Raw genomic sequence first — 27271 nt, 5'->3', positions numbered from 1 at the left:
ACTGCCATGGTGATGGTTTCCACCCTGCCGTGTTTACTGTCAGAGGTCGCCTCGGACCCTCCAAAGTTAACAAAGACTGACATTGTCTGAGGAGCTCCCGGTATATTAGCCAGATGTACACCTACACCTACAGAAGGACCTCCGCCGTGTAGACAAGCTCTTTATGAGGTAAGAAGTTGTGTTTGCGCAGACTTGTTTTAAGTAGGATGGATAAGGGTCACGTCTGTCATGGCTCCAGATGTCAGATATCCTCTATATACGATTCCCCAACCTTTTTTTGTCGTAATACGTTAGCAAGCATTTTATCACAGACAAGTACGATCCAGCTGTTGTGATGGAATCAGAAAGGTCGGTCCAAAGTTTAGGAGCTGCAGTTACAAATGCACAGTCACCTCTGGATTTGTAATAGCAATACGGACAAATACCTTGATCAGATGAGAGGGCAACTGCTAGAATAAGTCTTCAACAATTCTGCAATAGACAGGCATAATATTAGGACCACCTTCCCAATATTGTGAAGGTCTCCCTTGTGCCTCCAAAACACTTCTGACTCATCGGAGAAGGGACATGGGCCTTCTGAGGGTGTCCTGTGGTGTCTGGTAACAGAATGTTATTATTGGGGGCCTTTGGATCCTATGGGTCGGGGGTGGGGGTGGGGGTGGCGGTTCTGTGGATCAGGCTTGGGGTTTGGGGTCTAGTGAATTTGGAGGCCAGGTCAACACCTTGTGCTGTTTTTCATGTTCTTTTGAGTTGTTCCTAAACTGTTTTTGTGTGTGTGCCTGTGCCAGGCTGCATCCTGCTGGGGATGGCTGCTGCCATCAAGGAGTGTCATTGCTATTGGGTGGGGGTTGCGTGGTCTGGGTGGGCGGTACATGTCTAAGTAACATCTACATGAATGCCAGGTCCAGAAGTTTCCAGTAGAACATTGAATTGTCACAAGATGGAGAAGTTATTTACTTCTCCTGTTAGTGGTTATAATGTTGTGGCTGATCTCAACTTAAAGAAACAAGACAGAGCAAGCGTTGTAATATGAGGTTTAAAGTTCAGATGTTGACTGAAGAGAACACCAAAATGGATTTCATGCGCTTCCAAAACACATTCACACGTTACAGCGAGCTCAAATGTGTTTTTCTTTATTCATTTGAATGTGTATTTTCCATTTTGGCTTCTTCTAATTAATTGAGCCTCTCCGCAAACTTTCCACATCCCCCAGAGGAGCTGCGGAAGTATTCAGCTTGGGTCATTTCTTTTTTGCTGGGACAGCAAGCCTAATGTGAGACACATTGGGAATGTTTTTGCTCAGGATGTGAGTACACAGAACTTGAAAGCGATGAAGCGACCCTTGAATGATGAGCAATCCCCCTTACAACCGCTCTGAGAGCAATTTCCTCTTTTACTAACCTTGATGGGAAGACAGACGTCATGGGAGAAGTCTTCACAGCGTCTTTAACGGGAATGATCAAAGTGTACTGTACTGGACACACAGACACCTGTCTTTTTATTGGACCCATCCAAAGCACTTACGCCAGTTCAATAAACAATATTAACATTGCTGACGGTGGTCGTCCAGCATGAGTGTCCACTGCTGACGGTGGTCGTCCAGCATGAGTGTCCACTGCATCCAAACACCACCTCTTGGAGGGCCCAGGAGGGACGTATATTGGACGTCTGAGTCGTCTGTGGGCTTCTCGCTCCTTCTCGTGTCACTGTGCGGCGCCGTTCATGCAGAAAGCAAGAAGAGCTGCAGTCTGACGTGCTGTTGCTGATGTGTTGCTCAGATGATGTGACATCCTTCAGAGTGCATATCCACACTGAGCAGATGTTTTAATCTCCTGTGCGTGCATGTCCACTTACTGCCACTGGTGGGAGCTGTGGAGCAAGGGAAAAAGAAAAATAACTATGAGTTCATTTCCTATTGCAACACGCTGTGTTTAAATGAGTACTGGGGATTGGTAAAGAGGTTATACTTTATTTAAAAGGCGTTTTGCAAGTCTCATGTTGAAAACTTTTGTCCTGCGGCGGGGGCACGTCCCACACCGCTCTCTTTTCCAAATTGTGTCAGCTTCTTAACTCTGCTGTTTTTGCTGGCTCCCGTTCATGGGGCCAAAAACAATCCCACTACTGAGGTAAATATGTGGTATTTGATACACGCCAGTGCATGCATCGCGCATCTCCAGAACCGCGGCGCGTTAATCTTAAAAAAAAATAAACTGCGGGTCTAGAAGGGATCCCTGCGTCTTTAAAGTTTATGTAGCAACAGAGGGATTGCAGCGATAATGCTATTGGGGCGGCAGATCAGTTACTTCTGACGCTTCAAAGCCTCGGGGAGTTGGCTCAAGATTGCCTGTCTTTGATAAGGTCCTCAAGCTGCAACTTCGCGAAAAAGGTTGGGAAACGTGGGCAAAAGCTTCGCCGGTTGGGGTGGAAATTAAAAAAAAAAAAAAAAAAAGCTGAACCACATTTAAAATAGAGCTGCTGCGACGTATCTGTGAATTCCTGCCACTTGTTCCCCGGCTTTTGTTTTTTAGTCGGAGGTAGCGGGCTGCAGTTGTTTTTTCTTATGCAGCTGCCGGGACCAGGCAGTCGGTTCCACGCTTTGAAGTGCGCCGCTCCAGCCTCTCGGTTCATTTGGTGTTGGAGTCGCCTACAGGAGAGACCTACTGCGCGGCATGGCAGCCTGAAACCACAGAGAGAAGAAAAGGAGGAGGGAGAGAGAGAGAGAGAAGGCGATATATATATATATATATATATATATTTATATATGTTTTCCTCCTCTTCTCGGGTGATTTTTCTCTCCGCGAGCCGACTTGAAAACCTGAAGGCGCTGCGCGTGGACGCGTTCTCGGCTACGGCGTTATGGATTACACGCGCTTTTTGTGGATAAAAACCCGGAGTTTCATTTGAGAAGAGGGAGAACTCGTGGGTCGATGGTAAGTTACGGGAGAGTGGGCTTCCTCAAACCGGCCCCCGCTGGAGTTCTCTTTGATGTGCTGTTGACTCGCCTTTGAAGTCGTGTTCTGTGGGAAATTAGCCGCTTTTCGCGTGTTTTAAGACCAGAAAACGAACCGAGACGTTACTACAGCACCCGCTTCGCCTCCTTTCCGATAGTATATATTTTTTTTTTAACTCCACACTTAAATGTTAAAGTACGAGTTTCTAAGAAGCGGCTGTTCATTTTTTTTTTCTTCTTCTTTTTTTTGTGGAATTCCTCCCCCACAAGAGCTGAGACTTTAGTGTCGGGACTGGACCTTAAACGGGGTTTGTTTGCTCGCCATAAATAAAAGAAGAAAAAAAAAAAATAAGACTGCGTGACGGTGCTCTGTTAGTTTAAGCGAATCTTAGATGTAGCCGACACCCCTCTGCTGCTTTTAAAAGTATCACAGAGTCAGGTTTGGAGTTGCAGCTGCGTCTCGGGGAGCTGTTTTATTGTCCAAACTCCCTCGGACATGTCCAACGCTCCAGCGGTGTAACAGTGGGTCGCTGACATCCAGCCGCTGATGCTTGCGAGCAAACTGCTCAATGAAACACATCAGACAGTTGTGTGTGTGTGTGTGTGTGTGTGTGTGTGTGTTTTTGAGCAGCGCACCGAACCCAGCTGCAGCAGCAGGAGCAGCAGCAGCAGCAAGTCAGCTCCATTAACAATTTCGGTCACGTTTTCCATCTCTTGGAGACTGTCCCACATCGCTGTCCCGCAGGTACTCCAGCGGGGATTTAGAGACACACAAATGAGTCGTAGGAAAGCAGAAAGTGGCAGGGGGATCGGGGGGGGGAAAGGGAACATGTGCTTGCGTTCTGCAGAGAGTCTTAACCGTGGAGCATTGGCGTGATGGATCCGGAAGCGTTTAGCCCGAGTCCGCGCGTAATGCCTCTGCGTTTTTTGGGGGGTAAAATGGCTCATTCCCGCTTTTGATTCAGTGCAATTATTATTATAATTATTACTGCTCGTGTCATTTGCATTTATTTATTTATTTATTTTTAGGAAGTGTGGCTGTGTTGTTTCAGTTAAGGCTCAGGTGCATTTCAACAGTGCAAAAATCTCTGTTAAATCTGTCAGTTTGCGTCCTGGCCAGTGGAAATCACTTTACCGTGTGAGATATGAAGAGCTGTTTATGTAACACTGCTGCAGCCGTCTCTCCGTGTTGTTTCTCTTCTCTGTGAACTGTTTCTGTAAAAGTCAGAGAGGGTCTGAAAAAAAAAGGGCTCTCGCTGCGTTTCTTCTCCCTTTTGAAGTTGGGGCGGATCTAGTTTTGATTAGATCAATACTTTTGTGTTTCAGAGAAAAGACGGGCAGCCTGAGAGAAGCTCCCCCCGCTGACACAAGAGAGTGAGGAGATTACAGCAGACGCTCGGAGGAGGTGAACAGCACACGGGCTCTCTGCCGCTGCCTGCAGAGCCATGAGCCGGGCGCTTATGGACCACATCGCCAGCAGTTTCCGAGAAGATGCTCCTCGGCCCCCGGTTCCCGGGGAGGAGGGCGATGCGCCCTGCTACCCGGGCAAGCTGGCAACGATGAAGCCCCCGGAGCCCCCCAAATCCGTGCCCCTCGCTTCTCCGGGCTCCTCTTCCAGGAGGAATGAGGACGGTCTTGGGGAGCCCGAGGGGAGCGCCTCGCCGGATTCGCCGCTCTCCCGGTGGACGAAGTCTTTGCACTCCCTCCTCGGGGACCAGGACGGCGCAGTCCTGTTCAGGGCATTCCTGGAGCGGGAGAAGTGTGTCGACACTTTGGACTTTTGGTTCGCCTGCAACGGCTTCAGGCAGATGGACCTCAAGGATACCAAAACGCAGAGAGTCGCCAAAGCCATCTACAAGCGCTACATCGAGAACAACAGCGTCGTCGCCAAGCAGCTGAAGCCCGCCACTAAGACCTTCATACGGGATAATATCAAGAAGCAGCACATAGACTCGGCGATGTTCGACCAGGCGCAGACTGAGATCCAAACCCACATGGAGGAGAACGCGTACCAGATGTTCCTGACCTCTGACATTTATGTGGAGTACGTGAGGACCGGGGGAGAGAACCAGAGTCACGTCGGCTCCAACGGTTTGGAGGACCTGAAAGTTGTTTGTGGATACCTGCCCACGCTCAATGAAGAGGAGGAGTGGAGTTGTGATTTCAAAGCCAAAGCGCTGCTCGGGCTGTCGGCGAAAGCGCAGAGGCCCCCGGTGACCTTGAGGGCGGTGGAGGTGATGGACAGGGGATACAGGTAGGACTGAAACACTTTCTGCTCCGCGTTCACACTGCGTTGGAGAAATCCGAATTCAGCCCGAGATAGTCCGCAAAACAGGTTTTTATTTTGCTTATCCGCAAAAGTGCAACGCACGTTTTTTTTTTTTTTTTTCTCAACACCACTCCAGACTTTGCAGAAAACACCCCCCACCTCCCTCCCTCCCTCCTGCTCTCTCTCTCTCTCTCTCTTTCTGGCCCCTCTCTCCCCTCTCACCCTCTCCAGCAGCAGCCCTCTGCTGGCGCTCGCCTGGATTTCCGGGGCTTTGAAATAGTTCAGCAGAATGAGGGATCGTCTTCCACAGGAAAAGTTCACAGAGCGCGGCTGGCTCTGGCCCTAGCCAGCAAATAATAGATGATGACACTGCTGTGTTATTCCTCCTCCTCCTCCTCCTCCTCCTCCTCCTCCTCCTGTATCGCACTGTCCTAAACAGAGATACAAGCCTACAACTGATCTATAGCTGGCTCCTGGAAGTTATTAAATTGATTATCATCACATTCTCTCTCTCTCTCTGTCCAATAATAATAATAATAATGAAAAAGATTCCAAATAATTAAAAGTCATTCATGAGTTTATGTGTCTATAACTGTTGGTGTTTGTTTAAAGAAAACACTACCATTGTGCCAACATGGCACTTCAAACTAATGTTCCTGTTTCTGACTCACAACCATGGGCTGAGTGAACTGACAGCTCCCTGCTCTGGGTTGACAGCTTGTGTGTTTTGGCTTTACCTCAACGGGATCTTTGCCACACTCATAGAGTAGCCATTTCTTGACCTTTTACATTGGTCTCATCTCTCCCGGTGTCACCCTATAGATTTAAAACGTATGGAACCAATAGTTTCTTCCTCTCTTCTCTCTCCTCACCTCTTGTCTTTTGACTTAAGTTTTCTTTTTTAAAAAAAGAAGAAGAAGAAAACAAACCCTGAACAGCAGCAGCTACAGCACCACCTCCCAATCGGAAACCCTCTCACTTGCTTATTCCCTCTTTTCTTGTTTGCGTCAATTCTCCTCTGATTCCCCCCTTCTTTGCTGCTCCCCCCCCCCCCCCCCCCCCCCGCCTTTTCCACTTTTATCTTTTTTTTTCTCGGGGATGGGCACTACGAGGAGGCATACTTTTAGAGCGAAAGTGAGGAAAAGGATGGCAAAAAAAGAAGGACTGGGGAGGGGAGGGGAGGGTGCAACTCATGAAAGAAAGAAGGGGAGGGAGGAGAAAGGATAAATGAGGGGGTGAAAGAGAGGCAGGCAGGGAGGGAAGAATGCGAGGCCAGCTGTGTTAAATACCTGACTCTTTGCGAGCCCCTCTGAAGGTCAGCTTGGAGCTGGGGCCTACAGCTTTAGTCATGCTGAGTCTCTCTCCCTCCTCGTGAAGACCCCCTTTTTCCTCCCTCTTCCCTTTCTTTCCCTTTCGGACACACTCGGGCTTCTGCTCCACATATACATATATGTGTTTTGATCAGTCCCCGCTTTCCTCCCCCTCTTGTACCGTGGCCAGTATGCGCACACACGGTGGGAGATATGCGCCGAGGAAAGAGAGTGAGTGTGGATGAGAGAAAGGGTCGGAGAGAAACCGTGACATTTAACGGGACATAGAAAAACAGATGATGAATTTGTATTTGAAGGATGTAGATTTTGCCAGACCCCCATTCTAGTCTGTACTGACAGTGTCTATAAGTTTATTTTCATTTACTGAAATATCAGAAGATACGACTCAGATCTGCAACGTGATGCATGTACGCTCAAGCTTTGCCACCGGAAGTAGAAATCAAACGTCATCGCCCTGTCAGATGCTGCTACTTATTATGTTGTGCTGTATAAAGTTAATTAATCTAATGTCTGATGTCGCACCCTCTGCAGATCCTACAAACGAGGAGACTCGCTCAGCCCCTGCCATGCGGGGTTCTTCGCCCCCGTCAGCAGCACCAACGACAGCGAGGTTTCTAGCGACGCCTTGACTGACGATGCCATGTCTGTGACTGACAGCAGTGTGTAAGTGAATGTTATCCAAATGTGTGTGTGTGGCTGGTTCACTGTAGTGCACATGTTGCTGGCCCCATGAAAACACTTGAAGGTACACCAAAGCAGCCAAGACATGGGATGTGGAGCCGGCATCAAATCTCATCTAAAGCTCCTGTGTTAACTGTGTCACTCCCTCCGGATGTCTGATCAGTAAATCTATCTATAAAATTGACAAAGAACGAGGTCCTTTGTTTCGGCTCGCGTATGAAACACGGCAAATATTCGCGTGACCCGGATTCGGCTAATGTTTGACACCAGGCGGCCTAAATACTTCGCTATCAAAGTTATTGTCAATTTAAGTTTGACTGGACTCCAGAGGAGGACTAATTGCACAGGTCGTGCCGCTGTCCACATGTTCCTTGCGCTTATCTGCGTACGTGCCTCGGGCCTCGTTCTCCTGAAGGATTACTTGACGTGATCACGCGTCTCTCGAGTGACGAGCGCTGTAAAGCCGCCGCATGCGTCGCGCCGCTCAAGGCCGGCGGGTCAGCTGGTTGCGGCGAGAAAGCAGAAAACCGCGGCACGCGTTGCCGACCCCATCTCACTCGGGAGGCGTCGAGGTTACGTGTGTAGTGTAATGTGATGTCCACGGCGGTTAGCGATGACCGAGCTGAAGATACTTAAAGACCGGCAACTGACGCCAGGGCAGCCAGTGGGCTGGGTCGCACGGAAATATGACGGCTATAAAGCCTTTTTTTTTTTTTTACAATAGGGAGTCCTCTGTTCTGGCGTATCTGTAGGCTGTCCCACTTCAAAGAGGCCGAGGCCTGTGCAGTCCCGTCCCGCTGTACTTTGCCCTGTACAGTGACAAAGCTCGGGCCATAGGGACACAACTTCCCCACCTCGTTTCCTGCCCGCTCTGGCCCTAATCTCTGTATCTGCCTCTCTTTAGGTCCGTTAAAAAGATCAATAAACATTTGATTCTCATTTACAGATAAAGGTTTTTTTTTTATAAAAAAAAAAGCAGCAGGGGAAGAGGCAGTTGGGTGGAAAGGGAAAGAGAAAGAGCGGGGTGGTGGGGGGGGGGAATTTTGCTTATATCTTATTTATGGATTTGCTTGGACGCTGGGGAATGCAGCTGCGCAGACTTCAAACATTACCTTATCTTACAAACCAGCCTTTTGATGTGCGGAGATCAGAGGCTGGCTGCGGCAGCGCTTGCCAAATGAAGATTGGGAGGGGGTGGGGTGGGGGGGCGGCGGCGGTGGGGGCGGCCTGCTTATGCGCATGACTGTGGCATTTCAAAGCAAAAGTGGAAAAGTGATCCTCAGTTAGGCTAGGTCACCAGGAAACTGCTGTTTAGCATGGGTGGGGAGACGCTGTTTTTACAAGTGCTCCGGCTCGAGCTTCGCCCCGTTTGATGTGCGATTTAATTTTTCAACCGGTCGGCCGTTCGCACCTTCAGATAGATGTAACCAGGTTAGCTGCACCCTTGGGTCCTGTCCTGCAGTAACTCTTTGAATAAGTAGGATGAGCAGCTAATGCTAACGGTGTTCTCAGCTTAACAGAACAGGTAGTAGGGGGAGGCTAATGCTGACACTACTCCTGGCCTGTGGAGCGGTGCACACTGTGACTGCAGAGTGTGTGCGTGTGTGTGTGTGTGTGTGTGGAGTTAAAAGGAAATGGCCAGCAGGGCACCCAGCGTAGTGCTGGAGCCAGAGCTGAAAATGAGTGTCATTTCTAGGGCAAATAAAACCTCCTGCCACCTCGCTCCTTGCACCATGTAACCCCGTCTCCTCTGACACGCGCACACACACAAGGCTGGAAATGCCGGCGCGATTTACCTCTGAGTATTGTTTCTGTTAACAGATTACGACTGAAAGATGAAAAGGAAAAGCGAGCGGAAGATTAATAAATTAGATTTCGCCTCGGCGGAGCCGCGTTTGATCTACCCAGTTGGCTAACAGCCTCCTTCCTGAACGACTGTTTGGTCTTTTATGATGTGTCTGATTGGGTAATTGACCTTTGTGATATGTTTGTGTGCCCTCAGCGATGGCATCCCTCCATATAAGCTGGGCTCCAAGAAGCAGCTACTGAGAGAGAGGCAGCGCAACATGAGGATGAACAGCCAAGTCTCTCTGCCTGCCTTTCCTGTAAGTACACAAGCGCGCACACACACACATGCACCACGCTCAGAAGAAGTCTTTTTGAGCCCGGGTCTCAAAGTGTAATTTCCATACCACCCTCTGTTCCGGGTCTCTCTTGCTTCTATGAATAGTACAGCGCAAACTGTATTTAGCATTCTCAATTCAACAACGCCGGCAAAGATCTGAAAAATAACGTCAAAGATCCAGCCTCCCACTCACTCTCTCACACACACACACACGCTCGCTCGCTCACATAAGCGCACATGCAAACACAAGCCCCCCCCCCCACCCACCCTCCATCCCACCTTATGTGTCACCTCCACCCCCATTAGGGTCCCTTGAAGTCTGCGGGAGACGGGGAAGTCTCTAAGCTGTTTATCGCTGCACAGCCGCAGCTCTCGGTATTTTCTTCCCCGCCGATGCCTGTAAATATGGAGAGCGGGGAGAGATGAGGAAGATCTCTGCCGCTTTATCTCCAGGGCTCTGAAATCAGCCCGGTTCCTCAGCGCAAACACAAAGACACTCGGTCGCGTTCGCGCACGCACGCGCCGCACGCGCACGCGCACCGCTTTGATCTGGAGATGAATGGAGGAAACGCGCAGGGAAGTGACAACTTCCAACAGAGCTGGCCCCCTTTTTTTTTTCTCCACAACACCCCCTCCTACCCCATTACACTCGCACACAAATGCTCAGCCAGCCCCCTCCCCTAAAAGTGACTCAGAGGGGCATTGGTAGCTTAAGGCTGAAGAGAAACTAACTTCAGGTTGATGGAAGGAAAGGAAGGAAAGTATGAATCAGAAGCAGGGTGACAACTTGTAGAAGAGAGAATCAACTTGACGTTTGTCTTTTTTTTTTTTTATAGAGGTACCCAGCTACCATTACTCATATTACAAAGAGTTTTTCTCTTAATTCTTGCTTTTATTCTTGTTTTTGTTTCCTGTCTGATTTTCGGTGATGGCTGCCATTCCCTTGCTGCTCCTGCCCCAGGCGCCATCCGACAGCACGTCTTTTTTTTTTTTTCCTTCTCCTTCTTATCATCACTACAAAGAAAAATCAAGAAAAGCCCCAGTGCTAAAATGCAAATAACTGAAGATGAGCACATTCACCCACACGCTGTAGCGTACCTTAACTGTCCTTTCTGAGCTCCCATCCCTCCGTGGAGCCTTTTTATCTCTTTCCTCCAGTCCTACCCGCGCTTAATTTTCTCATGCGAGCGCGCATCTCGTCGTCGTCAACGTTTCCTAGATGCAAAGCTGACGCTCCTTAGACAATGGCGGAAAATGGGAGGATTGTGGATGTGTTGGTAGAAGTTGGTGACAGAGGTCGGCTCGGTCGCGGTTGCTAACGTGCCCGTTTCTCCCCAAAGCGCACCCGCTGTCCTCCGAAGGAGATGGTGCCGATGGAGCCGGCGAAGTTCGCCGCCCAGCTGATCTCTCGCCTGGAGAGCCTGAAGAAGGAGCAGGACACGGTCAACTCTCTGGAGGAGAGGCTGCAGCAGATTCAGGAGGTTTGTGTGAGATTGGGACTCGTCAGAAAATGTCAATGACGAGATATTGTGTTTCAGCATCAGTTAGTGATCTTATCGTGTGTGTTATTGTTTTTGTTTTTAACCAGGAAGAGGAAAGAGAAGAAACCGAGATCACTGGAAGCGCTCCCCACCCCTTGACCCTCCTCCCCGGCTCGTCTGACGAGGACGCGCAGGCCATCCTGGATGAGCACCTCTCTCGGGTCCTGAAGACCCCCGGCTGCCAGTCCCCCGCTGTGATCCGGCACTCGCCCCGCTCCAGATCCCCCGAGCACCGGCCTTTCGCCCGTGCCGGTTTTGGAATCCAGGCCCCGGCGGCGACCGGGCCCTCGGGCTCTCCTGCCCCTGCTCCGGACCAGGGGGCGTTCGCTCCGTCCTCCAGGCCCAACAGGACGCTCGCAAGCAGGCAGGGCACAAAACACATCCACCACCACTACATCCATCACCACGCCAGCCCCAAATCTAAAGAGCAGATCGAAAGGGAGGCGGCCCTGAGGGTGCACGGAGTCTACAGCAACGGAGAGTGCCCGCCCTGCCAACCGTACCAGCGGAGTCGCAGCCTAGGCAGAGAGATCTGTGGGGCCATCTCAACAGATAACAGCATGGGGTGAGTTTTAAACCCGTTTTAAAATCAGTGCCCTTTTTTATTTAGTTCTTTTTCTCAATAAACAATCGTGCTTTCCTTCCTCTCTTTCTCTCAGACGTTCCAGCTCTCTGTCGAGGCGTGTGTGCCATTCAGGGGCTGAGGACGGGGTCGCAGAGCGGTGTGGGGAGGACTGCGGGCTCATCCAGCTGCCTAGCGACACAACGGACCCCACCCAGAATGTGTTGCAGTGGATCCTGGAGAGTAAACGACAGGGCAGGCACAAGCCTCACAGGTGAGCGTCCCATAAGTCTCGTACCTGCGGCGCCCAGCGTGTTACTTTATGCTAAAATCTCACTATTCACGTCGTTAAACCGTGTCGTTTCTTTTTTTTTTTTCCCTCCCAGTACCCAGAGCACCAAAAAGTCCTTTGGAGGCGCCGCTACTCAGGCACCCACGTGGGGCGGCGGCGGAAGCTGCGGCCACCTACGCAGCCACCAGCCGGCCCAGCCGTTCATCCAGGACCCCGCGATGCCTCCCCTGCCCCCTCCCAACACTCTGGCCCAGCTGGAGGAGGCCTGCCGTAGACTGGAGGAGGTCTCTACGACGAAGACCACCAAGCAAAGGTACACACACACGCACACACGCACGGCAGGAAGCGGGTTTTTAATAAAACTCTTAATCTGGGTGATTTGATCTTCTACACCGCTGATGTCACTGGAGTAAATAAGTCTCTTCTGTCTTCCCAGGCATTCAGTGTCCAGTCTCCAGAGGGAGAAGACCCACCTAGTGCCTGCCCAGAGTGGGGGGTCCATCCCTCTGTCTCTAGTCGCCTCCAGCTCGAGCGGCTTCCTCACGACCAGCGCGAGTCTCCAGTCAGAAGAGTACGATGCCTCTACCGTCCTGCCCTCCCTCTCTTCTTCTTCTTCTCTCTGCTCCTCTTCCTCCTCCTCCTCTCAACCATAGACTCCATCTTCCAGTGTACTTCGACCCTTTGTAACTCTTCCTACTTCCTGCACGACATAGATGATTAGAAAACTGCGTATCATAATCACGCCACCCACGATAAGGGTGGACCCTTTCTGCAAAGTTTATTTTAAGCTATTTTACGCTCAGAGACCTGGCACAGTCTCGGCGTTTGCGTGGATCCTGTGCATTCGCGCTTCGTGTCGGGAGGGTGCAGTCGCTCGCACCGCCCGACCGACCGACCGAGGCGTCTCTTTCATGTACATGTATCATTTTTATTGGCCGGCCATCAGTGAGCTGGCAGTCCGCTAGGCCGAGCGGAGCTCAGCAAAGAGAGCGCTCCTCTGAAGTGGGGCCTTGGACGCGGCTGAAGGGGAATTGATAACGCCGTGCCCCCTTCTCCATGCGCACACTTCCCGAATACACGGGGTCAACCCGCTCGCTGGGTGCTTTCACCGCGTTTCTGGTTTTGCTCCTTCAGAAGCTTCGCTCTGTTTCTTATTTCTCTTTAGATTATGACTGCCACGGTGGTGTCTCACACATTTTTCTCGTTTTCCTTGTGTCCTCACAGGAGCAAGAAGGGTTTAGGAAGCCACGCGGTGTGCGGCGGGGAGACGGTCGTGACGTACTTCTTCTGCGGCGAGGAGATTCCTTACCGGAGAACCATGAAGAGCCACAGTCTCACCCTCGGACACTTTAAGGAGCAGCTCCGCAAGAAGGGCAACTACAGGTGTGTAGAGGGACTTCCGAATGCAATTATTTATTCATTTATTTATTTGAAAGTAAAGCCAAGGTGTTCAGATCGTTGTCCTTTGATGTAAAACAATGTTTGACAGCTGAGAGTAAATGTGAACTTGGGCAGGAATGGAGGTCCTGGACCTTCAGTGGTACAGAAGAGGCACGACCAACTTAGCTGACTTTGTCGTCTCAGTATAACCTAGTGGCATTCTAGACGTTTAGAGTTATCAGAGTTGTCAGTCCGGCAGCTTAAAGGAAATCTCAAGCCAGAATATCTAATGTTTGTTAGCTGAATTGCTAGTAGCTGCAGGCTGCACCGTGTAAAGGTAAATTCCAATCATAAGAACCTGAAATATCTTCTCCACGTCTGTGTGGAGCGCTGTCCGTGTTTGTTTCCCTCTGGTCTTGTGCGCGTTGAGAGGGGCGCAATGAAAAGAAAGGACAAGAGGGAGGGAGGGAGGGCAGTGTGGGGGTTAGTGAGAGAGTTTGGACTGCAGTGATTTGGGTCCCATCTGGTATTGATTTCCATGCTAAGGCACACTTAATACACATGGCTTTGAAGCCACAGCCCCTTTCATTTCAACAACAAAGACTCACACAAATGGCCAGCGTGCAAATTCTTCACTGATGCTATCAGGGCTCCCCCCACCTCCCCTCCCCCACCCTCCTCCTCCTCCTCCCGCCTGTGCATGTGTGCGCACGTGACCGCGCTCGCGTCGAACGCGCACGGTGTTTACGCATGTTGTAATCATTTTATGGATGTTTTCGAAAGGCGCGCTGTTAAACGCCGGATCCGCTCGTTCGCCGTACGACGGGGGCCTCGACTCGGGCCACGCGGCTCCGATGTTCGCGGAAAGAGATTTTTTTTACTTCGATTGCCTCTTTCCAGTGAGCATTAAAGCGGGGGGGGGGGGGGGGGGGGGGGGGGGGGGTGCCGCGGCCTCCAGGATAAGCGTAGCTGCTTGAGTATTATATGCGTTAATAATTACAGGTATCAAAGCGGATCAAAGATCTTAACACAAACTGTCCAGATGTGCGCTTTTTGGATAAAAAAAAAAATAAAAAGTGACGAGCACTTAGCTCCACATCTGTCTGTTCGATTCTCCCTCCTCCCCTCCTCCTCGTCGTCGTCTTTTCTTTTTTCTTTTTGCTTGCCGTCTCAGTTCCTGTGTCATACCATCCACATTTTTTTGGAAAGAGAGCTGCTTTAATAGCAGCCAGAGAATGTGTGGAGTTGGGTCATTTCAACATGGCAGCGGTTCAACAAAGAACAGTACTGCGCCGTGCTGCCAGAAGATATTGGTGCCAGATGTCAGCGCAAACGGAGCGCGAGTGAGGGGGGGGGGGGATCTAGCTGCACAAAACATGTTCCAGTGGAAATTCAGACTCTCAGCTAAAAAAGATCACGGCTCTTTTATATCTTTTTTTTTTTTCTTTTTCGAGTAGAAGAGATGATGTCAGACGTGACGTGCGCTTTCATTCTGTCTTATTTCCTCAGCGCGTTCAGCCTTTCTGCTTTATTAGCGACCACCCTCGGACTTGTCGGTGCGTTCACGGGCACCTCTGCAGTTTCTGCAAGCGTTGCGTGTTCAACTTTTAAAAAAAAAAAAAAGAAAAGTTCACATACATACCTACATTCCGGTCGCCCCACACGCCGAGCAAATTGGGACTCTTTTTCCATTACATAGGTAATGAGAGGATTGTGAGACCCTGTTAACCAACCCACCCCTGCTGGGCTGCTTCACTTCCTCCAGAATGCGGTCGCGCAAAAACGAGAAGCCCCTCCTTAAATGTTTTTTTTTTTTTTTTTCCTTCTTCTTCTTCTTTCTTCACCACACATAAGAAGTTGTCCGTCAGCTGGCCTGTTTTCCAGTCATCAGTGAGCACTAATTCCATCAACAAGGGTGAGGAAGGTCGCGGCGCACTGCTTAATCTTCCTCCTCCTCCTCCACTTTGTTCTTTTCTTTGTCCCTGTAATAACGAAGCCGGGATGAGGAGTGAGTGAAAGCCTGTGCTTATGTCTCCTGTAACGTGCGGAGGAGTCGGGGGGTGGGTGGGGGGTGGGGGGGAGGGTAATGACAGGCAGACTCTCGGGCACCTGAAATTTCAGCCTCCGGACCCTTTCATTTGCGCAACGGCCTAATTGGAACCCGTTAGCCGGGACGAAACTCGCAGAGGAGGGAAGGACGCGGGGACGGGGCTTCCGCGCTCTAGCTTTAACGCTCTCTCTCTCTTGTCTCTGTATCCCGCAGGTACTACTTCAAGAAGGCCAGCGACGAGTTCGAGTGCGGCGCCGTGTTCGAGGAGGTCTCGGACGACGGCTCCCTGCTGCCCACGTACGACGGCAAGATCCTGGGCAAGGTGGAGAGGATGGAGTGAGCCGGCGCCGCCGGGGGCCTTTGCGGAGTACGCCTCGGGGACCGTGAGACCGGAGGGAGGACGGAGAAGTGAAACGAAGAGGGACGGGACATTGACAGCGGCGCACCTCGAAGTTAAGAAGATACCAACTGTGTTCCGCTGGACTAAAACGTTTCCAGGAGAGGAGTTCAATCCGAGACTGAGAAGCCTGCCCGACCTTACCACTTGCTAGCACGTTGCTAATATGTGTATGCAGATACACATGTACATTGCATAGTGTTGTGACGCTCATGTTGCTGTGTAAAGATTTCTATTGCTATTTATTGGAAATGTCCCTATCCCAGTTATTATTCTTCTTCCGTGGGCTAGGTGCTTGGAGCTGGAGACACCTCCTAAAGCAGTCTAAAGCTTACTGCTGAAGCTTTGAGAATGGATCCTTATTAAGTTCAGTAATATATACACACATATATATATATACTGCTATTTGTGGACGTGTCCCCATCTGCTCCAGAGAGCCCTTAGTATGCTATGAAAAAAATGCTAAAAAATGCCATTATGTTTAATTCCCTGCTCTGGGACTCTGCCCGTTTCGCCTTGATCTGTCTTAGTGCCTTTGTTTCCGTGGCGCAGGCATCGCACAAGCAGCCGACGTATTTACCAAGAGGTAACCAAGTGAGTCCCCGAAAATGCGTTTACACCAACATTTAATATGAACCAACAAAAAGCTCTATAACGTGCTCCCCGGTGTGCTTACCTGCGTGTGTGTGTGTGCGTGTGTGTGTGTGAGTCGGGTCAGTGTGTGTGTGTGTGTGTGTGTGTTTCTGAAAGCCTGCGCTATGAGCGTGCAGATGATAACGACGATGGTAACATACACCGTGTCCACGGTGTATGAATTGAGTACAGATGCTGTGCCTACATGGGTTCTTGCCGTGTTTTAACCCAGTTTTCAGGGTCTTATTAATCCCTTGGTTTTTACAAGGGGCCTTATGTTGAAAATATATTTTTTATGCCTTTTTAGTATCCGTTTCATCCTGTTTATGTTTTATTATATTTTTCATGGCTTCCTCGGCTCCACTTGTAAACTGTAAATTATGCGTTCTGTAGAACCCGGTTGAAAAGATGCCTCGGTACTTTAATTATTGTAATTATGAAGAGATGTAGCCTCTATTAAAATGTTCTATTTTTCAAATTAGCAAATTGCTTCCTATGTTTTCTGTGTGCGTGCCTCCTGACTTTTTTTTTTTTTTTCTTCCTCGCTCTAATTGGGATATGGGGATGAGTCCTGCTGTGCGGAGTGCAACTCGTCGAATCCTGCGAGAAATTTCCTCCAGATTTGCATCCATTATCAGCTCTTAATATACTCCCAGTTGGAAATTAAAACATGCAGCGTTAATTTGTCCACCAGAGCGTCTGTGGGATTCAGGGTGAGGAGGGTGGAGACAGATGGAGAGCGGTGTCTGTTAATGGGACCTTTGACTAACGCGTGTCGTTGGTGCCGTTCACCCAGCCTTCACATGGTATTATGTTGTTAATTAGGGTAAATGGATGATATTTCACTCTCTGGCCACTTTATTAGGTACATAATAAATTTGCCAGTCCTGGGTTGGACCCACGTTCGCCTTCAGAACTGATGTAATTCTTCATGGCATAGACTGAATAAGATGCTGGAGACATTCTTTCCAGAGTTTGGTCCATGGCGTGTTATCCCGATGCAAGTGGCTGTCAGATAATGTGTTCATAAAGAGAGGGACAGGGTCAGCAACGATGCTCAGGTAGGCTGTGGCTTTAAAACGATACTACTCTGGTACCAAGGCCTCTAAAGTAGGCCAAGTAAGTATCCCCCACGCTGTTGCATCATCCTTGATACAAGGTAGGAGGATCCATCATTTCTGACCACACCATCTAAACACTGCAGCAGAAAATGAGACCCATCAGACCAGGCAACAACTTTACTATGTTCTTTTGAACAATTTTATTTTTAGCCCTTCCGAATTGTAACCTCAGTTTCCTGTTCTTAGCTGACGCTAGTTGACATCCTCTTCTGGGTTTGACGTGTGGCGCGTTCAGAAATGCTCTTCTGCACACCACGGTTGTAGCCGGTGGTTATTTGAGGTACAGTTGTCTTTCTGTCAGCTCAGAGGAGTCTGGCCACCTCGCAAATTGTTGCCATTCTTTGAGAAAGTTTAAAAAGCTGAACGCCCACAGCGACGATTCAGCGTTAATCAAAGATCTCAAAGGTTTTTGTTGTCAGGGCGTACAGTAGAATCGAAAAGCCGTAGAATCGAAATACTCTAGAAAAATAAGATAAATGTAATATATTGTGTAGCAGTGTAAATTGTAAAGTCAGGTGTGGGATAGATTGCAGATTGGAATAGCAAAGCATACGTGTCAAACATACGGCCCGGGGGCCAAAACCGGCCCGCCAGAGGGTCTAATCTGGCCCGTGGGATGAATTTGCGAATTGCAAAAATTACATTGAAGTAAGAGTTGAGTGGACATAAAACAACACTGAGACCAAGAACTAAACAGAAATTGCATTTCTTTTTCTTAAGAAATGTCCAGTGTCACTAAATGTAAATTGTAAATTGTAAATTGTATGTGACCCCTGAACTAAAATGAGTTTGACACCCCTGGAATAGAGTAACAGATTTCAGTGTATGAATATATGTGATATGTGGTCACGTCATGAAAAAAGAAACTATAAACTACGAGAAAACGGTCTAACCTCCCTGTGGTTCAGCTCTGAGCCCGCTGATTAAAACCATTTTCCTCCAACAGGAGTAAAGGGTGTGTTGCTAGGGGCCATGCTCAGCTGTTGATGAACACACGTTTGTTGCTGTAATGAGTAGGAACGTTAGCAGGTTTCTGACAACGGATGCTTCGTCTCGCCGACCATTAATGTCAGAAGGGCCAGCTCTTTCTTGGTCTTCTCATTGGATTTGTTGTAACAAAAAAAAAATAAATAACGCCGACATTATTCTTTGGCATCGAGTTCAATAATTTAGAATAATTAATTCTGTCCCGCCTTTGCTCTCGCCGAGACCTCCAGTTGATGTAAAGGAAGCCGTCATCACAGCGTACGCGCAACGCCATTCAAATAGGCGACGGCTTATAGCTTCGCACGTATCTTCACACACAGTTTGGCGCACCAAGTTCCTCTGTCCCCCTCTCTGCTTTGAAGTATCACTGGTTAAGAGTCTTGCTTATGCTGCCTTTCATTTGAAAGGGCATCGTGATATTGTTAAAATACCATTTTCAGCCCTTTCATCAGCAAAGGCCAGTGCATACACTTGAAGGCCATCCTTTGGAATCTTTAGAACTAAGAGGCTCTCACTCAGCGGCGGTCCGCCGTCAGAAGGCCCCGTGAACCCTCCTTTGTGCGGAGAGCTATTTTAGGTGGGGTCATCTTTTTGAAGAATGCATGAGGTTGGGTGGACTCCACGCTGCCATTCAGAGACGTAGGCACTTCTTCTTAAAGGTAGGTGAGGTGTAAGATTTTTGGGGGGCATTTGAGGGTTTGTCAAAACGCTTTGACAGTGAGATTATTTGTGTGTGTTGTGTGACTCAAGTCCTTAGAGGAGGACGCTATTCAGCCGGTTCCGTGTTGAGGTTTGTGAGCCAATTACTCTGCTCACACTGTGAGTATATGAGGAAAAACTGAATATCAGATCAGTCTGGGGCCAGACGGAGCAAAACACTTTAATTCAACATCCACGTTCTGAATTTTTCACAGCGTTTATCTGTGTACGTCTCGCAATCTCAATGAACATATGGTTTTCTCAGTTTCCATGGTCATTTCGTATCACTCAAGTTGCTACTTGAAGCCACTTGAGGACCCTGGAAATAAGATTTGTTGACGGGCTGAAGTCGCAGATCTGGCATTGTTGAAGTGTTGAAGTGGTGTGTATTTAAAGCCTAGCCCTACACAAAATGCTTATCAAGGCTACGATGCTCATACGGGCTCTTCTTGTGAACACAAACCTGAGGCAGCAATAGTCACTAAAGCTGACTAGCATGTTGACTGATGCCAACACACCAAAGAACAAGCAGAAATGCCCCTGTCAGCACGGACTTTGCGTAGATCCGTTGTAGGAGAATAAACCAAGCTTCAGAACAAAGCGCTGTAATGAGCAGGCACAATTTTTTTTTTTGCCAACCACCTCAGCCCCCTCATGCCCACATCGCTGCCTGCTACTGTTTTCCCTGTTGATATCCAAGGTCCTGCCCACACGAAGCGAGATCAAAGGCTCCGACTGTGAACAACGGCACACAGGAACCTAAACAGGAAGTGGAACCATGATCACACAGATGCATGGTGAGTCATGGAGGGGAGAGGCTTTGACTTCTGAAGTCATCGCTCGTCTAGTCACTCATCAGCATGGTCAGTTATATTACAAAGTATAGAGACCTTGACCCGCTTCAAAGAAGGGCACAAACAGAGTGAAATATGAAAGTCATTGCAGTTTGGATTAAGGGAAAATACAGGTTATGATAGGGACACACCAAAGCAACATCAAAGAGGTACCAGCAACAAAGGCCAACTTTGACGTCACCTCATGTCGCCTCTGTCTGGACCAAATAAACAACAAAGACTACAGCCAATGGCCAGCTGGCACTTATATTCTATGTCTGTCTGAAAGGAAATAACTCTTCTGGGAAACTGGAGGAGCCACTATTAGCAGGGAGGCTAGGGAGAGCTCTCCTGAATCATCCTGGCAGGTAGTAGGTCTACAGTTTATACCTTCTCGATGATCGTGTTGTCGTGAATCTTCAGATTAGATAAAGATGTAAAACGAGCAAACTCCTCTGCTTGACCTTTGAATCTGACAAACCACATACTTCTCACTAATGGTCCAACAAAGGGAAACGGGCAAAACCGTCCGGCTCGTGTCACAGCCCTTAATCTCATCTCTACGACGTCTAACCAAAGAACAGCTAAGTGTAGAGGCCCTGGGAAAAAAAATAAAAAATAACTTTGCTCGCTGTCTGTCACCACAAACCTCAGCCTCATTTAAATGCACTCCAGCCATTTCACCATAGATGGATGTAAGAGAGTGAGACCCCCAATTTTGGGTCCTGAACCCCATCATTTGGAACCTGGATATTCCATGCAAGTCGTTCCACAGAGGCACAGACCCAGACAACCGTGGGGCCGTGGTCAACCAGGGGGCCTCTTCTGGAACCTGGCCAGGCGCCACTGCGGAAGATAATCCCTGTACCATGCGACCAATCACGTGACTTAATAGTGCTTGTTTCTAACCAATGACAAGCTCTCGGGTCTTCAGTCTCAACTAGGACCGTGTAGAGATGACGATTCCTTGGTCATGAAGAACCAGAACCTTATCTATCAAGAAGAAATTAATGGAACTTATAGAAAGACTATAGGCATGACTTAGTTATACATCTGTAGTGATACGTCATACTATTTGAGGAAATATCTGTAAGCTTGGACCAAAACGTTGGATTGCTTTTAACGGCCAACATACGTGACCTTTTAAAAGCTCTAACAAAACATTCAAAGTAGACTTTTTTCCAGCGGCACTGACAGAAAAAAAAAAAGGCGTCATGTTTCCCTTCCTAATCACATAGCAGGAGTCTGAAGAGATTATGTATCTAACAAATGCTTTGGGAAATGAAGCAGGCGGGGGTTTTTACGTTGAGGGCCAGAAACCCAATCTGCCACCACTGCAGTGCGGCAAATATCGGACGCTGTGCTGCCAAAGGGCACTGAGGACGGTGTGATAGCTGGCCGGGCCGCGGCGGGGAATTTCTGCGTGCACCCTCCCTCACAACTGAAGGAAAAACATCTTTTGTGAAGCGAGGGAGCGCCATTGTCCTCCTTCGGTGTTTACGTTTGTCTTGAATTTCACCTAGTACACAGCGCAACCCCACTAAGCCACAGGATAGGCATTGTTCTGGGCCCGTGCAGGAATGGTAGCCTGCAGTCACCTTCTTTCTGACTGTCGCCATTGTCCCACCATCAATCCCCCCCAGACGTCTTTGTTTTTACTGCCCGCCTCAGACAGCTCAGATAATTGCCTGATGTTGCTTCCTGTTGTCCCATTGTTTCCCCGTCTCCTCTCATGTTTGACTTTTCTCCTCCTTATAGGTTTGATGTGTGTGTCAGTTGGCTGAGCGGTGGAGGGGATGCGAGCGTGGGCTTTGGGGTTATAGGGGGGGCTTGGGCAAGCAGAGTGCATGTGAAGTATTAAGGTTAACCACATGTGTTTTTGAATCCTTGAGCTTCCACTTTTTATTTTTTTTTTTCCCAGGTTGAGGGGTTGAGGCGGGTGTGCAGGATGAAACTGGGGCGAAGAGAGGGAAGCTGGGTATAAGGGAGAAAGAATTAGTGAAGCAGGACATGTGGTTCTTGTTTAAGGCGCTGCATGCAGAGATGGTGGGTCTGGCCTCTCTTTGCTCCAACCTGTAATCTAAACATCCTACTGATTATTAGACATTATGGATTTCTTTCATTCCCCCTCGATCTGAACCAGAAACAGCCAAACACCACGCGATCACGACAAATTAGCTGCACGCTCTTCTGTTCAAATCAGAAAGTCAAACATCTAGTCCTTTCCCGCAAGATGGAATTTTAAGAACGTATCATATGACAAATCTATATTTTTTCCCCTTTGTAAGGCTGGAAATTTCTTCTGATATCCTAGATCAGGTTTCTTGTTGGCTGCAACTGTGTGGGAGCATATTAGCATGATGCCTCAAGGCTCAGTGTTGTAAAGTTAGACCGCACGAACACCTGACCACAGCACGCTTTCAGTCTGTGAGATTCAAGCACCCACACAACTCTAAAGTCCTCTGAGTAATGAGCTGTTGTAAATGAAAAAAACTAATTTAAAAATACCAAACAACCACAGTACAAGGGCAATAACTGAATATAAAGCAAGTGTAGTAAGTTAAATATGTTAAATCATTTTACTTTGAGCTTACCTGAAGAGAACGGACTTACCGTTCATTTAGCACATGTACCTTAGAAACAAGCTAGTTGGGTCAAACTCGGTTATTTCCTTGATAATAATTTGAGGATTAATACTTTGCACGTTTAGCAGCAGAAGCTCGGTTTACCCTCTCACAAACGAGTCTCTTCAGAGCCTACGACGCAGTGGGCAACAACCAATGTTAGCATTTATACTTGGGCACTGGCGTGTCAGTATTATCGTGTAATTACGTCGCTAATCCGCCAACCGGCGTCCAGGCCCCTGTGTTGCGTTTCGCTGTGAACTTGTCACAGCGGAAGTCAGTGGTTCATGCCGGAGCTGAAGTTAATATCTTTTGAACACCAGCTGCTTTTACTGAAACTACTGCGACACAAAGGACGTCTGATGGTGTTCAGGAGGCAGAAAGAGTTTTTTTTTGCTGCTGCTTAGACATGTTCTCAAGAAAAGGAGCTTTTGACCAATCGGGGCCAATGTGGTCTGTCGCCATGACACATAGTTACATTTGTGGGAAGGTGCAAGTCAAGCTACAGCGTAATCTGCCATGTACCATCAACACAGAAGTGACTGAGATAGAAGTGCACTGTTGCAGTCCAAAGTTGTGGGGAGTTCCAGATAAAGACGTACATGCGCTATACGCCAGTGAGCAAAATCTGTCATAAGGTAGATAGAAGGGGATTCCAATGAGGGACTGTGGCGTATAGTTGATTGACTGTGTGGCCTTTGAGGGGGTTTATGGTTATCATTGCAAAATATGCCAAAACGTAGGGAGAAAAAATAAAGGTCATGTCCAGATCAAGGTCTTACACAATTACCTTTGGTGGTTATTTCGCCTTTCTGTTTTATCATTCAGCATCCTGCTGTACTCCCCTTGAAGGCTGTAGTTTCTCCATCCTCTGCCTGGTTGAAAAACACAAAGGCGAGAGAAAGAGCTAAGGAACAAGATGAACCGCGAGCCGTCGTCCTCGCTCCTTCTCGTCTGCCTGGGAAAGGAGCGGACCTGGCTTCACATCACAGCATGCGAGCACATTCATTTGCAAGGGAGTGTGTGTTCTCGTGCGTGACTGGGAGAGCTGACAAAGAGAGGAGAACTGTTTCAAAGCAGGGCATTAGGGTAAAAAAATCAAGGCAGGGAAGAAATGTGATGAAAGAGGTCGTGAGGCTTGTGACCGTGGATAGGTGCTCCGCAGAAGCAGGAGAGGAGAAGCAAGAGGAGTGACTGATTAACTTTTGCGGAAAACCGAGACATACCAAAAACCATGGTCGTCAGGGAGAGTCATCACATGTCAGGATGGCAGAGGGGTGGAAGGAGAGGGCTGTGATCCAGATGAGAAGCAAAAAAATGCCACATGTATGAAACAGACCTAGTGTTGTGAGCATCCCTGGCTGGGCGTGGGTCCGAGTGGAGTAAATAAAGCCACAGCTTAGGTCGTGTTTGTGTTTGGTAGGGCGGGGGGAGAAGCACACAACAGGAAACTACCTGTTCAGCCCAAAAGCAAATGTAGAGTTCTCGCCATCGTCTTTGATCAGAAACAGTTTGCTCAGTTCATTCGGCTTCCTGAGTGGTGACTTGTTTTCGGGCTCACTCAACGGTGACTGAGCTCGCAAGTTCATTCAAAAGATGAAGTGGTGCTGGTGATTCTCTTCCCAGGATGGCCACACTCCCTGATGTAGGCTGATTCTTTTGTTTTGGACTCTTTGCTTCTCAAGGGTTAGTATTGATGATTATATCAGTTTCATCAAAGTGGCGAGGTGGTTAGCACTGATGCCTCACAGCGAGAAGGTTCCGGGTTCGAATCCATGGGCCGACTCGACCTTTCTGTGTGGAGTTTGCATGTTCTCCGTATGTCTGCATGGATTCTCTCCGGGTACTCCGGCTTCCTCCAACTGTCCAAAGACATGCTGGTTAGGTTAATTGGTGATTCTAAATTGGCCGTAGGTGTGAATGGTTGTCTGTCTCTCTGTGTTAGCCCTTTGATAGACTGGCGACCTGTCCAGGGTGTACCCCGCCTTTCGCCCAATGACCAATGAATGGTGGTGTGACAGAACCATTAGCTGGCCACTTGAGGCGAGATCCATAAGCATGTCATGTTTGCAGCCTCATGCTCTAAAATAACTTTTTTCATTTGGCTTTGATAATCTTTTCTTTTCTGAACACTTTCATTTTTGTCAGGATTTCAGAAAGGAGTGCTATGACTTTACATCTCCTACGCTGAATTATCGGGTCGTTAGCGTGCTCAGTTGCTTTGATAAGGAGTATCCTTCTCACGACTTTTAACCGATGTTACCATTTGAATGCCAAGCATCAGTATAATGATCATTTATATAACGATTTAAACATTGTGATACCCTCAAGATAAAAGCTGATCTGCAGAGGCTGCCAAAGGCGCAGCGGTCCGTTTATCAGCCTGTTGACATTGAACATCAGAAACATGACGTCACATGGTGGACCTTGGCTGCCTTTGAACGCTTGCTACTTGGCTGAAAAAGAAGAGCGTCAGCCAAAAGAATCTCAACGGCACGCCTTTGCCTCTCTTTTTTTTCTTCTTTTTTTTTTTTCCAGCCTTGAAGAAGTTAAAATTAGTCTTTAAAAAAGGCAGAATTCAAAGCTGGGAGCATGAAAAGGAGGGCAGAATGAAATGTCGGCATTGCGGTGTTGAAAGAGAGATGGGAGATGAGAGATCCTAGTGTCTGACTTTGGTGTGACTTCAAACGGCTGTGTTTAAAGCGGCAGGCCTTAATGCTGGCCTGATAGTGGAACTGTCATGTCAGTGTGACCTCCCACAGCTGGCCAGCCAGGGACACAGGACTCAAGCTGTGTGTGTGTGTGTGTGTGTGCGTGCATGGGTGTGTGTGTGTTTGGCAATTTCTTGATGTGTGCATATGAGCTTGTTTGCTTTTTGTATGTTTGTGTGTCAGCACTCTTGTGGCTCTTGCTGTGTGTCTTGATGTGATTGTCTGTGTGCCCTTTAATGTTTGTGTTTTGATGTCAGTGTATGTTTGCCTAAGCTGTGAATGTGTGTGTGTGTGTGAGGTTGAAGATCTAAGCTAGGCGCTGCCCTCTCTCCCTATGCACGGGGGCCTTTTTTTTTTTTTTTTTCCTTCTTGTTAAGATTCAAACGCTGATAGGCTTTGAACTGCAGCTGTAGACTAGCAGTCGTTTCACCACTTTAGTCGGCTGGCTATAGCTGCCTTTGTGCTGCCTGCCACATTATCGCTGTCGCTCTTGCAAATCATCACACCAAGCCTCACTAACTGCATAGCGGCGGCCGTTTGGAGAGAGACGGTTGATCTTACGCCAGGGATGTATGCATTTATTGAACAAATGTCATTAAATTGAACTGTTTTTGTTTTGTTTTATTTGCTTTTTTTCAAAGCGCTGGCAACAAGTTGGTGTGTAAGTCCGCCATTATGTAGCTGGCATGAGTGGCTTCATACAGCAAGTTCCGGACTCTGGCTGAACACGCTAATGACCCAAAAGTTAGAGATGAACTGTTCATGTACCCCTGATGATCTAACTTCGGCAAAGTTGGTGGAAATAACGTTTCTGGTTAAATTAGCATCTGAGCTAGCAGCATTCCCTCCTTACCCATGCTACCCAGACCATAGCACCTGATCCCCCTGAGGTGACAATCGCTGAAGTTAATGGGTATAGGTGCCGCCACCATCAAACATCAACTTCCCCTTCCTGTCTACGCTCAAAACATTCATTCAGTGTCCACAGGTAGTTGCCACTCCTGCACCAATACCCTCCGAGCAACAGATCGGAAGGGTTGCCGGCAGACACTGAGCTTCTGTGCCAATTAAATACTTCGTCTGGTTGGTTAGCCATTGCCAGCTTGTTTGTCAAGGGGTCGACAAGTCACATGTTGCCTGCCTCGTTGTATTCCGTTCCTTGTTTCCTGAGTGGAGCTGCTGCTGGGCATTACACTGGGGCTGGTCTGCTGACTCACCTACTTCCAATCATCCAATCAAACCTCAAGCCGTATTTAAGGACCTGCAACTCTCTACTCTCCTTCTTTGCAGTAGACGCAGCCGCTGCGGCCAGCCAGTCGCGGCAGCCTCCTTCACTTCCTTTTGTAGCTCCAGTGTTTGTAAAGCTTTGTACATCAGACTCTTATTTTTGAACTTTTCCTTTTTCTTTTTAGTTGTACTCAACATAACATTGTCATCGTAAATCTGGAAATCCCATGAGATCTTGGCTCGGCCATTCTCCACTACCTTCAGAGGTATCTCCCATTTTGACCTTGGCACTTCCAGTCCATTCTCTGCACGGATGTTTCTATGCACTATGCCGGCAACTTGGCTTTCAATATTTGCTCTGCAAGCATCTTAAACTCTGCTGTTATGTGCTGGATTGTCTCAAGGGCATGTTTGTACACAGCCTGAACCCAGGGTCACTCCTGGTGTGGTAGGTCCTGGCCATTATTGATCTGGTACTCTGAGCCTGTTCCTGTGCTGCCTTGATTGTAGCTTCTGTGTTGTGTTTCAGTCCAGTACTGTATTTTGTGTAGAGGGAATGAATAGTCAGTATTAGCATACTAACATGCTAACACTCTTCAACATTGTAAGTGTGTTAGCATGCTGGGGTTTGCGTTTAGCACTTAGCCCAACACACATCTTCGATCATCTTGCAGAGGCTTCTCAGTTTATGCTGCTCAGTTTTTCTGTCCCTCATGTTCTTTTTACTATGTTTCCCCTTGTGGGCAGTCTCTTTCCTGCTACATTGCTTGTTTGTTCTAATTTCCTCTTGCTCCATCTACTTTCTTTCTTTCTTTGCATGTCAAACCGGTGCAGTTGTCGTGAGAAGACCGCCACATG

At 48.4% G+C, this 27271-nt stretch overlaps 1 protein-coding gene across 1 annotated transcript; it reads left to right on the top strand.

The window, feature by feature from the left end:
• The first annotated feature begins 2649 nt into the window (after positions 1-2649).
• axin2 (axin 2 (conductin, axil)) lies at positions 2650-16667 on the top strand. Its single transcript, XM_084570563.1, has 11 exons — positions 2650-2930; positions 4277-5204; positions 7082-7213; positions 9234-9336; positions 10697-10837; positions 10945-11462; positions 11557-11733; positions 11846-12064; positions 12188-12322; positions 12976-13134; positions 15395-16667. The coding sequence occupies exons 2-11, from the start codon at positions 4396-4398 to the stop codon at positions 15519-15521; spliced, it is 2520 nt and encodes an 839-aa protein (XP_084426689.1). The 5' UTR covers positions 2650-2930; positions 4277-4395; the 3' UTR covers positions 15522-16667.
• Positions 16668-27271: the final 10604 nt, after the last annotated feature.

Source organism: Chelon labrosus (genome assembly GCF_963514085.1).
Source record: "Chelon labrosus genome assembly, chromosome: 21".
NCBI classification, from domain to species: domain Eukaryota; kingdom Metazoa; phylum Chordata; class Actinopteri; order Mugiliformes; family Mugilidae; genus Chelon; species Chelon labrosus.
The sequence above is the reverse complement of the archived record's forward strand: the minus strand, read 5'-3'. Positions and strand labels throughout refer to the sequence as shown.